Source organism: Pectinophora gossypiella, chromosome 4 (genome assembly GCF_024362695.1).
Source record: "Pectinophora gossypiella chromosome 4, ilPecGoss1.1, whole genome shotgun sequence".
Taxonomy (NCBI): Eukaryota; Metazoa; Arthropoda; class Insecta; order Lepidoptera; family Gelechiidae; genus Pectinophora; species Pectinophora gossypiella.
Window position 1 is genome coordinate 15,692,119 of NC_065407.1, and position 15,628 is coordinate 15,707,746.

The window sequence follows — 15,628 nt, forward strand, 5'->3', positions numbered from 1 at the left end:
AAAATGAGCGCTGAAGGCTCTCACCCGGTACAACGTTTAAGACAATAGGCCTGAGGGTGCCCAGTTGGGCGCGAACCTCGGCTCAGGGCGTCGTCTGAGAGGAAAAATATTTGAAAGAATTAATCGACCCTAGTGGGTCGATAGCGATAAGCGCTGAATGAGGGAAATCGTCGACCACGCCGGCGGGGTCGGTATCGGGGTCCTGAAGTGTTTGGTGTCGCGAGCTGATTGGCTGCCTCTATGGCTAGAGTAATCGGGTCGTCGGGATCGTATATTACGTCCTTCGGACGCCGATACTTTTCAGTACCTGAATCATCCCCTTCAGTATTTATTACGGTGTCACTAACACCCATACGTACCTGTACTTGTACGGGGTGTAAGTGAGATCGTAACAAATACTGAGCGGAATGATTCAGCTCATTATTCTGAATTAATATCAAATGGAATTTTTACGTCGCAAAATTATAGAATTGAAAATAATTAAAAGAGCACTTAAAAAGACATTAATTTTGCGACGGTAAATTCCACTTGATATTAACTCAGAATTATAGTCTGAATCATCCCCCTCAGTATTCGTTACGATGTCACTAACATGTATATATTCATTATGACTTTGATGTTGCTAACACACATAACCTAACAATATGTACACAGTACAGAGTCAACTAAAAAGCGAAACAAAAGTTCATCGACTTGAAGAAAAACAAACCATAAATCAAAATAGTTCGTCAATTTCCTGAAGCCATATAAATTGTCGCTACAAAACTGTCGTGTGTGCTAGAGTCATAAATGGCTCCAATAAATAAGTTCTCAGCGGGGAACCAAACAGTCGAGTGTTTGCAATGGTTCGCCAATATTTGTGTTTACTCTCAACAGATCTATGGGGGATTTAATTAAACCATAACAGGTCCCGTCGTATGAATGGTAATGGTAATATAACGGTATGAATGGTAATGGTATACCGGAGTTATCACCCAGCCGAGTTCGATGTTCACTTGCTTCATGCATAATTTATGATCCTCGAGATGATTTAATTAGCGCATGAAATAACATTGCCGTTAGATAAGGTATTCATGGCAGCCCCGATACTTATTTATGTTGAACTGACGCGTGCGGAATTTTCAAAATAAGTAAGTACTTAATATTTTTGTGTTATTGCTGTCAACATTTTTAAAGACTGTTACACCACCCTCGCGCAGAAAAAAGCGCGTGCTCCGACACCCTCGCGCGTGAACCGAGAATAACCTGTCTTTTCTTAAAAATTTAATAAATATTAACAAAAGCCAAGAAATAAATCGCCACCCTGTCGCCAAGCGTACGAAGAATTCTCATAATAACTTAAAACGAAAAGCCGGCGTATTATTATAAACCGTTCCCCATTGTTATTTCAGCAACAGTCAAGTGAAATATGAAGCAATTTCATAAGATTCGCTAACCCTCGGCACGCTATTTTAAGGGTGGACCTACCATTTAGTATGACCCGTCTGTGTACACTAGTTGGTATTACATAAAGTCCAAGTTATTTTGGTTGTCTGCGTGCTCGCTCAGTGCCAGTGCAAACTAATTGATATTAAATAATAATTTGGCCGAGGGGACGGCGGAAGCCTCGGGAAGACCCATGCATTATTTATAATGGTTCTCGCAGACAGGTTTAAAACAGCTGCTTTTTCCTCCTTCCCCTCAGAGTACAGAAAAGCAATCCACACTTTATTTATTTTAATAAGATATGCGTGTCTGAAACGAATGATGAATGTGGAGGAAGCAAGAGAAATATGTCAGGATCGAAGCAAATGGAATTCCATAGTCTCTGCTTACCCCGGTGGGAAATAGACGTGAGTTTATATAATGTATGTCTGTAAGAGATAAGATGTTCCTTGCATGATCAGGGCCGTAGAGAAAGTCTTTAAATATATTGTTCTGCTTATCAACCCGGGCATGTCATAGCTTATGTATGGGTTAAAAGATAAGAATTTGAAAGTAAGTAAGTATATTTGAATTTTTACTTGACTGTCAAACGAATTCTCGTATTGCATGATATCCTAAAAGGGAACTGAACTGAGCACGCCAGTTCAATCAGATAACGCAGATATATTCAACAATTCCTTAAATATGTTGATTAGACTGTGTCATACTTACAGCGCAATCCACTTAATCGAATCTGAAGATATGAAAAGCTTACGTAACTATGTTCAGCTGGGTCTTAGATGTTCCCTTAAGCTTGCTGCACACAGAAGCCGCATCGGAGGCGTTCCGGGCCGGAAAAATATTTGTAACGATCGAGTTTGTATGCAAGTTCGTTTTCATTTCAAAGGATAGACGTGCAAAGTACTTCCATTTTCTTAATGACCTATGGCATTTCCAACTACAAAGATAGAAATTAGCATTCGTCAGCGTGTATTCGGTAAAAAAACACTGTATTTTCCCGATATTAAGTATTACTATAATTAACATAACATAACAAATACTTTATTGCACAAACAGGAAAAAACAAAATACAAAACAAAAGAGAAATAGAATTAGTACAATAGGCGGCCTTATTGCTAAGTACCAATCTCTTCCAGGCAACCAAATTGGCAAAATATTACATTGAGTATGATATTAAGTTATGTAAGTATTACTAAGTACTACTTACATCTCTAAAACTGATCATTATTAACATTTTTAGATCAGCGAGTCCAGTAATATCACTGAAAAATTTACGGCCTCGGTGGTCCAGTGGTTTGAGCGTTTGGCTCGCGATTCGGAGGTCCCGGGTTCAAATCCCGGTGGGGACATATCACGAAAATCACATTGTTCCCTAGTTTGGTTAGGCTAGGTTAGGTTAATCACCAGATTGTCCGAAAATAAGATGATCCGTGCTAAGTAAGGCACGTTAAGCTGTTGGTCCCGGTTACTACTTACTGATGGAAGTTAGTAGTCGTTACATGAGCCATGTCAGGGGCCTTTGGCGGCTCAATAGTAAGCCTGATACCAGGGTTGATGGGGTTCGTAATCCACCTCACAACCCATACGATAGAAGGAGACTGAAAAATTTAAAGCAAATTAATTGACTGAGCGGGTTCTTTCAAACATTATGTACGGGATCCTTTCCGCTTTCCGGGTGAGAGCCTTCAGCGCTTCCCATTTGTCCGGCCAAGTAGTTAATGCCATCTGCGGCAAATCTACAATAAGTCACAAAAAAAACTCCGCTTTATATCCCGCAACGCTTGCGGTACCGCCTATATGTATGGAGAGCTTTAGGGATGTTTTCTTTCAATCTGGGTGTAATAATACTAGTTGAGTCTGCGTGGGCGGGAGTCATCGAACTGCGATAGGGGAGGAAGGGAAACTTCGGAACTTTCCCGTCTCCTACCGTTGCTATGCAACTTCCTCGCACCACTGAAAGGATAACTCTTGAGTGTGAATAAGCGATGCAGGTGTAATATAGATACGTATGTCGCCTTTTATTTCCGTTACATTGCTGTTGAAAATGGTACGTTATAAGTATGTTAATTTTACTCAAGGTATCATATCTCCGTTAAAAATGTGTCATACACAAAATAGATAGGTTCATAAGAATGGCGTCATCTACTAAGTAAATTCGATTGTTGTTAAGATCATTTTCTCCGTTCTTGATTTAAAGAACAGATATCTTTAAATCAAGAACGGTTGACTTGTAAAATATCTGAAATTATACCTACGTTCTGACTCCAATCACACCCCGGACATTTCATACAAACAACCTCGTTTTACACAGACACCACACTGACCTTATCGTACACGCGCACGCCATACGATTCAAGTCTAAACTATGTTCGAGGGGGAGTAAAGTAAACCTAGATCAGCCGCTGGTGAAGAGCTGAGAGTTGCCGTTCTATACGTATCATTCCCGATTGCTCCAACACTAAAATTTTCGCAACTATTATTTGACTTGACTATTATAGATTTTCCGCCAATGGCATTAACTACTTGACCGGTCAAATGGGGGGCGGTGAGTGTTGTCATCCGGTATTCGAAACAATAATTACATCATCTCTCGCGTGCAAAATATCACAACGCCCTATTAGAAACTGTGACAAATCACACAGCAATTAGTCTCCGAGGTTCATACGATGGTTGAGGGTTGACATGGTGCTCTTTGATGTGTGATGCCTTAGGGACGTGCACAGAGCGTGATGGAGTGGCCACGTGGACGACACGCGTCGCCTGCGCCGCGCCGGCCCTGTTGACACTGAGGCAGGAATGCATCTAGTTTTCATTCGCTGAGGGTTGGAATTTACAATACTCGTACAAACACAACATGAAAAATAACTAAGATAATAATACCGATTCTGGCCGAGCCGTGGTAGAACGCTTGCCTCTCATTTTGAGGTCGCAGGTTCGAATCCAGAACAGGTATAAACCAATGATTGTCGAATTTGTTTTCGAATTCATGTTTGGATCATAAATGATTATCACGTGCTCAACGGTGAAGGTAAACAACGTGAGGAAACCCACATTCCCGAAAAATGACATTTTTGGAGATATGTGACCTAACTTGGGCTGGTTTTCCCTTCGCGGGTTGGAAGGTCAGACAGGCAGTCGCTTCTCTAAAAAACCGGACTTGTCAAATATTCAGATTAGGCAAGCGGACCCTGTGAATACTCGTAACGAGATTATGCCAGGGGGAGGAGGAATGATACCGATTCTAACGGCCAAAGTGACTTTTATTTTCATTTGATAGCTCTAATAATAGTACAATCAATACTTACGATAAGTGCAAGAAAAGTATAATCTATTGGTTTTAGATCAGTCGAAAACTAAAATAAAAAAATGTTTGTTTATAAGTTATCGAGAGGATTACCTATCAATTTTAAGATATGATAAATAGGTACTTTATTGACCACAAAGAACACAAGGTACCTATTACAGAAAAAACAGAAAAAAATAAGAAATTCACAACAAGCGGCCTTATTACTCTTGCAGCGGGTGAGAGCCTTCAGCGGTCCCCATATGTCCGGCCAAGTAGTTAATGCCGTCTGCGGCAAATCTACAATAAGTCACGCCAAAAAACAAAAAAAAACTCTTGCAGAAAATTAACTGTTTTAAAGTATTTACAATTAGTTTATTGCACTGCCAGCCTAGAAGATGATTTCCACCCCTCGCCACTGTAAGTTACTTGCCTTGCTTTGGACTCGCCCCAAATACGCGCCAGGCAAAAGAGGGATGAAATATGTTCGCCCTTGATTGCACAATATTAGTCTTGGTGTTTGTCATCGGGTTCCAATTCCAATTGCAATCGTATTGCCGGGAAACAGTCCGTGTGATCGCGCCATTTGTCAGAAGTGATGAATGGTTTGACAACGTCAGTGGATTCGGGAAGCTAATGACTTCGTGTTTTGCAGACAGCGAATACAAATGTATACCTATACTAAATCATCTTCCATTAAATAACAGACTAGGTAACCGAAGAGGTCCGTGTTGCTCTATGCTGGGTCATCATCATCATCACTAATTTAAGAGCCACGCTCTTGTCGGTGTAGCATTCTCCTAACTCTCCATGCTACTTTTTTTAGGGAAAAATAGGCCAGTGGTTTCCCTCTTGCCTTCCGCCCTGCAGTACTCTGTCTAACGCAAGTGGGATGGCGCCCAGAGTAGTTTATTTCAAAGCCGTACTAGGACTCCTGTCCTCCGCCTCTGAATAGTACTGACAGTTACTGCTGCCCTCTGTCAGGATACAGGTTACAGTCCCTGTGACTTGTCCCTTCCGTCCTGCATTGCCGTACCGATGGCTCCCATCATCGCCTCTGCGACCGTTGAGGTCTTCATCCGTATCCCTGAGCAAAGGTTCTACGTTATACCCTGTAGGTCTGGGTCCCTATTCGAACTCAGCCACCATCTCACTCCGGCCTACTGAAGTAAGAGGCGCCCACCCCCGGTGCAAGGACGCGGCGATCAGGAATTGCCCCAGTCGATGGCAGAGAAGATGACTCTGTCCCCCCTGGGGCCGGGTTAATGGTCTTGTACGGAACCAAGGCCAAGGTATCTATGCTAGGTACCTTGACCAAAACATAAATCTCGGGTGTAATAGACTACTTACTTGACAACTTAATCAAGTCAGACACTGACGAAATCTCATGAGCACGCGGTGCATTTTAGCTTCGTGTATTAATTTGTTTGACAACGTGGTTCTACGTTTCCATTGGAGTACACGAAGACCTACGCACGACTATGTAGAGCGTCCCACGGCTCACAGAGAGGCTACGCATGTGCCATTGCAATCCACAAACGCGGGCTTCATTGCAGGAGGCATTTACATAGTCGTGGGTCATATTCGTGTACTCCAGTGGAAACGTAGACCCACGCCGACAACGTTGAGCTATGGAACAGCCTATCCGGGCTGCGAGTGTGATCCACTCTTCAGCGAAACAGTCTGGCATCTTCTGTTGGAATGCCCGCGCTTCCTCACACACCGGCATAACCTGGAGTGCAGCACAAACACCAGCCTAACGAGGGAACAAATTCCGGTAATGTTGGAATCAAAATCCCAAAGGAGCAAACTACTGGAGTATATGGAGCTTGTAGCTCGAATAGCGGTCAGCAGGAACAGTACGTTGACCCAGAGCCAACAAGCCACACCTAACACTCCAGTGGACGCACTCAGCATCAACCCTCAAACACAAAACACTCAAACACACACACAAACACAATCACAAACACCAACACACACCAACTTCATACTCACACAACACGGGGAAAAGGGCAAGCCGGGCATCCGAATTCGTGGAGTCGCACTCTTCATGGACGACAACACGGAGAGGATGGGCATCGCCTTCTGCAACGCCCGTGCCAAGAACCGCGTCACTATCTCACCGGGCCTTGGCGCTCTGCTCAACGGCAGCACCTCAAAAATCACCATGAGACGCAAAGTCTACAACGCCTTGCCGGAAGTACTAGTAGAAGGCCGGCGGTGCAGAATAGTGCGAGAGAAAAACAAATCTGTCGCGCTGTTCAGCACTGATGACACTACGGAGTTTAGGCAGGCATGCGAGGTGCTGCTAAGAGTAGGGAGCAGAGGTGCGGAGGGAACCACTCCACCCAAAAAGATCAGCATAGATGCAATGGTCGTGGGGTACGAGAGAGGTGAAACTAGGGACTACATAGGAGCCCTATCAGCCTCCAAGTACCACGAGGTTGTGGTGTACGAGGATCGAGGCCAACACCTCGGTCATCTTATATCGCAGCGTCGAGACCAGGGCACCCCAGCCACTCCGACAGACCACTGGGGACACCCTGTAAGGGATCCCAACATCAGCGGGTCGGAGAGACTGGAGCGAAGGGTGGAAGCGGAGAAGGCGGAGGCACGTCAGAGTGAGGATAGCAGGGACAGCCAGAGTAAACTGTCCCAGCTCGTCACAACCCTCACAATGGCATGCAGGCAGAACACCCCCAAAACAACAAAACCTACACAAATAGCTCGGAGAGCGAGTTCCTTAGAGGCGGCAGTGGAGGAATTCACCACCCCCGAGAAGCGTCCACCAGCCACCGAGCCCGAAGTGAGAACAAGGGCTGGTATGGGACAGGTATCCCCCCCAACCCTTCTTCCGGCAACCACCCCACAGGAGCACATGCTGAACGCGTTCAGAGAATTCGTAGCGGTTACGAAAGCCACGAGAATGGTAAGTCTAAACATCTGCAGCAAAATACTGCAAACTTACCAACGTGGCAATTTGGAACTGCTGCGAGTTCTACTGGGCGAGGCGGATGCTGCCGTGTACGACAACGGCACTAGCCAAGTTTTACATGGCAAGATGTCCGGGGAGTATATGGCAGCATACTGCAACGGCGTGGGCTTCGTGGAAAGGGAAGAACCGCCAAAGGGAGAGGAGGAGGAGGCAGGGGAGCTACGGTTCAGGACCCCGCCGGGAGAATCCATAGTAGTGGTTGCGAAGTGCACCAAGGTAATGCTGGACGAGAGGATGCTGGAGATGGCCAAAACCATCTCGGGTGACCTCTCTGATGGCAAAGTGCCGGAGCACTGGACCGCACCCACATTCACCTGGGTGAACGGGGTTCCTGGCTGTGGCAAAACAACGTGGGTCGTTTCTCGGATTGACATCAACGAGGACGTAGTTGTCACAACCACCACGGAAGCCGCCAAGGACTTGAGGGAAAAGCTGGCCCAGCGATTTGGAGAGCAACAAGTCAAACGCCGAGTAAGAACCATGGCGTCACTATTGGTGAACGGAACTCATAAGGGCGAGTCGTGTAAACGCCTCGTAGTGGACGAAGCCCTTATGAACCACTTCGGATCCATAGTGCTTGCAATCCAGATCGTCAAAGCCGACGAAGCCCTCCTAATAGGGGATAACAACCAGCTCCCCTACATAGACAGGAACAACCTCTTCGAGCTACACTACAACAGACCAAACACTGTCACCAACATAACAAAGGAGCTACTGTGCACGTATAGGAATCCCTTGGACGTAGCGTATGCCCTCAGCGAGATCTACGGGGGCATATATTCGGCCAAGCCCACACTCCGGTCTCTGGCGTTGCGTGGATATACTGGTGCGAAGATTCCCAAGTCGGAAAATACCCTTTACTTGGTCCACACCCAGGCTGAAAAGGCTCTCCTTGTCGGCCAGGGATTTGGAACAAGCGAAGGCTCGCGCACCCTGACTGTCCACGAATCGCAGGGACTCACATTCAACACCGTGTACATAGTGCGTACCACAGCGACTCCTTCACACATCACAGCCAGTGTCCCCCATGCAGTGGTAGCCATCTCACGTCACACCACCACGTGTGTATACTACACAGACCGCACACAAGACGACGCCACAGCGCGTCTCATCACTCGTGCAGAGATGGCTACCAATAGCAAAATAGCGGACTACAACATCAAAATGGCAACCAAAAACGGAGATGAGCGAGTACGGGATGCAATTATTGCATTCCTGGAACAGCAGCCCTCATCTTCGTCTCCTTCCCCCAATCCAAACCACTAGTGGCAGCCCCGTGGGAGAGTCTCGCGGAGCTGACATAAACAATGTAAACTCAGCATGTAATAGACATAAAAAAAAATAATAATAATAATAAATGTAACTATATATAAGTTCAACTAGGATTAAGTATATTATAATAAGAAAAGAAAAAAAAAAAAATAATAATAATAATAATAATAATAATAATAATAAAAAGAGATAAAAATAATAAAAATATATATATATATATATATATATATAAAAAAAAAATAAACAAAATAAAATAAAAAAATAAAAAAAAATAAAAAAAAAAAAATAATAAAAAAAAATTTTAAAAACACGAGCATAGAATTAAGGAATAGATTTAGGAGCAATTAATTAAGTAAACTAACAACTACTGTAAACTAACAAAGGTGCGGACCACTGTGTCTGCAGTCTGTAGTGCAGAGGGGGTTTTAGTGGGCGCGAGTCCCACATAACCCAGTCGTTCGTGCGACTGGGTATGCATAAGGCATCTCCCCCTCTATAAAAAAAAAAAAAAAAAAAAAAAAAAACAGCCTATCCGAGCAAGCTACGCACATTGTATCAATGACGTCAATTCATGCGTAGCCTCTCCGAGCATTACAGTGCAGTGGACACAACTACATACATTTTGCTTACAAAGCGAAGCTACACGTACTTAACCTCTCCGTGCACCACCGTGGGCCCGCGCCTTAAGATGGCTTTGATTTTTAGGTTGGCATTATGTAATTTTTCTTCGAACCAGTCATCTATTGATGTATAATAATATGTATGTTACTATATCATTGCAGTCATCTACCCAGTTTAAAAATCGATCATTACGTTATGTGAAAAATAATAATTAGTTACTTACCTATAAAAATACCTATTGCAATTGATAGGTACTCGTAAATGGAACAATTTGAATTTATTCCCGAGATTGGTTCTGCGCATTATAACTTTTATTTCGGAAATACTTTGTTTTTAAAACTTTAAGATTTTTACTTTCTTTGAACTTTTATCCAAATGGACTTTAAAACTTTTCAGTGCACTCTGCAGTCCGCATTGCAGCTGAAATGTTGTTGTAGCGATGCGAGATAATTTGACATTTGGCATCGGGCTCAGATCTCTAGTATATAAAATCTCGGTCTACTTTTTGAACACAATCTGAACTAATATTGTGAATGTCTAAAAACTTAGGTACTTAAATTAGTACTTTATTAATCGAATCTTTTCTCAATTGGTTGATATACTTACTTAGTTACAAAAAAATGTTTTCAATTTGCAGTAGGCAGCCGGGTTGGTTTAGGGTTTTCTACAAAATCGTCTTCCTTCCCATAAAAAAATCAATCGTTTCGCTTCGTATTTATCTGTATGAAAATCACATTATATTACCCAGAGGCTCCTCGACGCCCAATATGTTTCCTCCCAAAGGCATCTGTCACAAGTTGGTTAACATAATAAATGCAGTGAAATCTGTTGCTAAAATGCTGAAGATAATAAGTCTGTGTTGGCAATGGGCCAGTGTCGGCGATCGTTACCTCCAAGGCCTCTATCACGATACCATGCTACGGGCTCCACGATTTTTATCGTAATTTATTGCACTGCAAAACTTGAAAAGGTCAAATGTTAAATACAATACCTAATTACGGTCTTGCTGTAATTTTATAGCCCCATTGCATCGTAAATGTTGAGTGTGTGACGCTTTAGCTAGTTCAAGAATTTCTGTATTCTCTAAAATTGGATCAGATTCTTTCGTTATGTAAGTACATAATAATAATATGCGGTTTATTATTTTAAACACACGCGTGTATCTAAAAAAATAAAAATCATTTATTTCGGGTGTATCTACTTCTGCAATGTAAGTTTGTCATCGAGATAAAAAAATAATTAAGTATCCTTTTAGTAGTAAGTATAGAAAAAAAAATGCTTTGTAGTCCCTAGTTTGGTTAACACATTACAGTTAACACATCACCTGAATGTCCGAAAGTAAGATGATTCGTGCTTCGGAAGGCACTACTTACTGATGTAAGTAAGTAGTCATTACATGAGCACTGTCAGGGGCCTTTGGCGGCTCAATAACCGGTGTCAATAACCCTGAAACCAAGGTTGATGGGGTTGGTAGTCCACCACAACCCACACGATAGAAGACGAAGAATCGTAAATATGGAGTTTATGACGTTTTAGCTAGTTCAAGAATTTATGTATTCTCTAAAATTGCGATTAGGTTAGGTTAGGTTACGTACATATTATGCGGTTTATTATTTTAAACACAAGTATCTACTTCTGCAATGTAAGTTTGAGTATGAGTATTTATTCGCATAACAATTACAAGAATTGTGTTCGAAATACTGAAATAGAATGGTAAAAAATAAGTTTAACAAGCAATCAAAAATAAATGAACTTAACATAATAAAAATTTAAAAAAAATATAAGATAAAAATACCACAGAATAAGTAGTCATAAGTAATTTTACAATTTTAGGTCACAATATTACCATCAAACATGAAAGGTAAACAAAAGTAAAATAAGAAAATACCGTATATATAACATTGCAAGGGAGTCGTTAATCACGTTTCAGTCTACCACAATCTCTATCACCAATAAAATCATAAACTGAATAATAACATTGTTTATCATTTAAATAATAATTTACTTAATTACCCTTTTTACATTGTCACTTTTGATAAAAGTGCACAAATGGTTTGTCAAAAAATACCATATGATTTAATAATTCTAGAATAGAATAGAAATAGTTTATTATGGCCGACTTCTATTTATAATTAAGTTCATCATATCCCAAGCGTAACGTATTCCGTTTTCACGAGATCCGCTTACCTGAGGATTTGACAAGTCTGGGTTTTTTACAGCGACTGCCTGTCTGACCTGTTATTCATTATTAAGTTAGGTAAATAATATAAGATCTAGGCCGTGTACACAATATTGATAGCCCGGCTCCCAAAGGTCATATTTCAGCCTAGGCATGACTCAATTTAGGCGTCATGTTTGCTATATTGAATGAGGACTGTTTACCTAACTTGATCTAGATAGAAAGCTATTTCGCTTTTATTTTTTCCTGACTTTCAATATACTCATACCTATGTTAGGCGCAAGGGAAAATATGTATTTTTTTTGCTTTTTTTTTGACGTGACTTATTGTAGATTTACCGCAGATAGCATTAACTACTTGGCCGGAACAAAGGAAAATATTGAAAATGCCTTTCCGCTAAGTGTGATGGAAAATTTTTGAAAAAATCCAGACGTGGTGCAATAATGTACAATTTTAAGTTAAGGTTGTTTTATTCCCGATTTTTTTTTACTTATGGTCTTTTTGTGGGTTGGAAGGTCAGACAGGCAGTCGCTTCTGTCAGGAACCGGACCTGTCTAATCTTCAGGTCTATAGCTTACTGGCCTTATGTTTTATGTAGCTTTTTTTTTGAGCTACTCTTTATTGCACTCAAAAGAAACATTAAAATAGACAATTATAATCAGTTAGGTAGTACAACAGGCGGCCTTATTCCTAAGGTAGGAATCACTTCCGGGAAACCATTAGATAAAGGAAATAAATTTCATAAAAGCGTAGCGGAATTGACAGTGCAAAACAAAAGTTATAAATATATAAGTTTACCTATATAAACTATGTTAAAAGCATACACATATATACATATACATACATAAACTCACGCCTATTTCCCACCGGGAAGCAGCAGCAAAGACTACAGAATGTTAAAAGCAATAAGTACGGTCACGAGCATTAATATGTATACACTTTGGTACCATGTCACATTAACTTTTTGACAAATTGAACTGTAAGTCTCACTAAATGTCAAATATATTAGTGCGACAGAGTCCTAAAGTGGGTATATTATATTGCTCATGACTGTACATAAACGTTAATTATTTAATATTCGTTCCTCTCAGGGGAGTCCCGGTCGCTGCAAGTGGAGGGCGGGGCCTTCGAGCGCGCGGCCGAGCTGCTGCGGCGCTCGCCAGAATTCTCTGTGTTGGCCGCGCTGCGCCAGGACCCCGCCAACTCCGGGACGATACTCTCCTTCTCACACGGATACAACAGGTACTACTACCCTCGCAGACAGCCATTACCCTACTCCTACCCTACACGTATATGGAACACTACCTATCTCTCTCTACGCTTCTGGTCTACGCGAACGTAATGATAGCGGCCAGCGCAGCGGTGGCAGCGACTATGAAACAAGGCCGCGTTATATTGTTATATAATCACAGCCTAGCCGCTCAACTTCGCACAGACTCCGTTCTCGACACACAGTCAGCGTGACGTCACCCTTACATTTCAGTCCGTTAGAACTCCTAGCGCCCGCTCTAGAGCTCTGCTTACGTCCCTTCCCGCCGGCTAGGCTGTGTGCCGAGAGCTTACGTCTCTTACGGATATATAAGTAAACGACTATTGTTAATGCTGTTGGATATCTAAATAAATAAATAAATAAATACCTAATTAAGATATATGATAAGGTAAATGTAGCCGTCTCTCCCTGTCATATATTTATTATCTCCTTTTACTCCACTAAGTACTTTCATACGTGACTGTATTTGATGCTTAAAGTTAAACATAATCATAACCTCCGAAAACATATATTTCGTTGAGTAAACAATCTTTTGGTTTTATACGTATTTTATTATTAGACGCGTTTTACCTGAAATAAAACGCATATTAAACTACTTACCTTATTAGAAGCTTATATATATTGAGATAGGCACATCCGTTTCCCTTTGATATTTCGTCTCTTTCTACCGTATATAGCCATCCCTGTCGCACATCCTTACGTCACTAGGCGAGTGGGGGTCTGGCGCGGACGGCGGTCCGCTCAGAAATTGTTACTCATTAAGTCGCAAATATATATACACCAGGCAGGAATAAAAACTAAGCTTCTAATAAGGTAAGTAGTTTAATATGCGTTTTATTTCAGGTAAAACGCGTCTATTAAACCACTTGACCGTTATTAGAAGCTTATATATATTGAGACCTGTTTGTTATCGCCTGGTGACTAAGCAGCTAAGCCAATGTGATGAGGTGATTAAAATTAAAAACAGATGTGCGAACAAAAGAAAACATTTAATTAATAATAAATGTTGATGTACAACATTCTATATGATTATACAGTAAATATTTTAATTACATGAAAATTAGACCAACTTGAATGCAAAGTTGTTAAGCAATATTTAACATCATAGAGTAATTGATATTAAAAAAGAAAACATTTGAATCATGAAATATCAGTGTCCTTACAATACTGTTTATGATACAGCAAAAATATTTAGGATAATCAGGTTACAGGGTTAAATAAAGTAGTAACATTTGAATTATTTGAATTGGAAATCAAAACCTCCCGGTAATAGAATTTTTGAAACGTGTTTACCGATCTCCAATTTCCCCTAGCTAATATCTCATCAAGGGGGAAATTATCAATCCAGTTTCTAGAAGCTACAGCGGAGCGCACACTCCCAGGTGTAGCATAAATGCCGGCTTCCCTCATTATGGATTTCATCCACCCTGCTATAACTGTACGAGAAGCAGGAGCGGGCGATCCTCGAAGTGTAATAAATAAATTATGTGAATTAGAATTTACACGTCTATCATTAAGAATGCTTATCGTTTTATTTACCCAAAAAACAGGACTCAGATTTAAATTTTCTGGGTTGTCTAGTAATTTCCAACCAGATTGTCTGAAGTTAGCACTGTCGGTTTTTGAACCGAATTCTGGTTGCAAATAAATAACATTATCATTAAGGACGCAGTGTTCACTGTCCACTCTAAGTAAGGTTAGGTCGTGAACCCTACGACCTGAACAAAGCAACAACAATGCTGCGGTGTGTCTAACTGTTTGAAAGATACTATTAACATCCACGGCATAATTACTTAAAAAAGAAGCCAAAACATTTATATCCCAAATAGGGGCTTTATGAGGTTTAACATTTTTCAAAGAAATCGATTTTAGAATATGTTTAACTAAAACATCATCGCTTAGCTTTCCTGACAAGTCAACATTACACAATGTGGAAACGACCGATTTGTGTAAGAGAACGGTATTATAAGATAATTTAAAGTTAATATGTAAATCTGCCAAAAACTGGGCTAAATCTGAACCTTGAGGCTGTGTGGGATTTATTTTGTGTTGGCTAGTCCAATGTAACCAGCGTTTCCACGCAACTTTATATGTTCTTAGTGTAGAAGGACGCCAGGAAGCTTTTAGTAAAGATACTTGACTAGGATTCCATGCCGTTAACTTATCTGACCACCCCCACATTTCCAAATCTCTAGAGTCATGTCCTGGACTTTGGGAGGTGGTTGGTTGGTTGTGGTGTCCACTAGGTACCGTTTCAGGTTCTTCAGCGTGAATGGCGGTGCGATGGCCCTGGATTTGAGGTCTGCCCTCCAAAAGACTTTCTTCCAGCGAGGAACTACGATCAGATAAGTTCCCGAACACTGATTTAGGTGTGTTAAGACCCGAGGGATGAGAAATGGTGGTGGGAATGCCCACGCTAGTTGAAAGTTCCACACCACGCTGAAGGCATCGTGAAACATTGCTTCGTTGTCGTTCACATCTAATGTCGCATAATTCGCCACTACTCGAGCCCTCTTCGAGGCGAATAGATCGATCACCGGAGTGCCCCATTTTGCGAATATCATTTCTGTGCAACGCGGTAGC

The 15,628-nt window shown here is 41.5% G+C and overlaps 1 protein-coding gene across 1 annotated transcript in view; it reads left to right on the forward strand.

The window, feature by feature from the left end:
- LOC126382429 (protein kinase C-binding protein NELL1-like) overlaps window positions 1-15,628 on the forward strand; it is a 75,445-nt gene that overhangs the window by 44,621 nt on the left and 15,196 nt on the right. Inside the window, exon 3 of the mRNA XM_050032309.1 lies at window positions 12,867-13,017. Coding sequence (XP_049888266.1) covers window positions 12,867-13,017 — 151 coding nt within the window. The remainder of the gene's footprint in view (window positions 1-12,866; window positions 13,018-15,628) is intronic.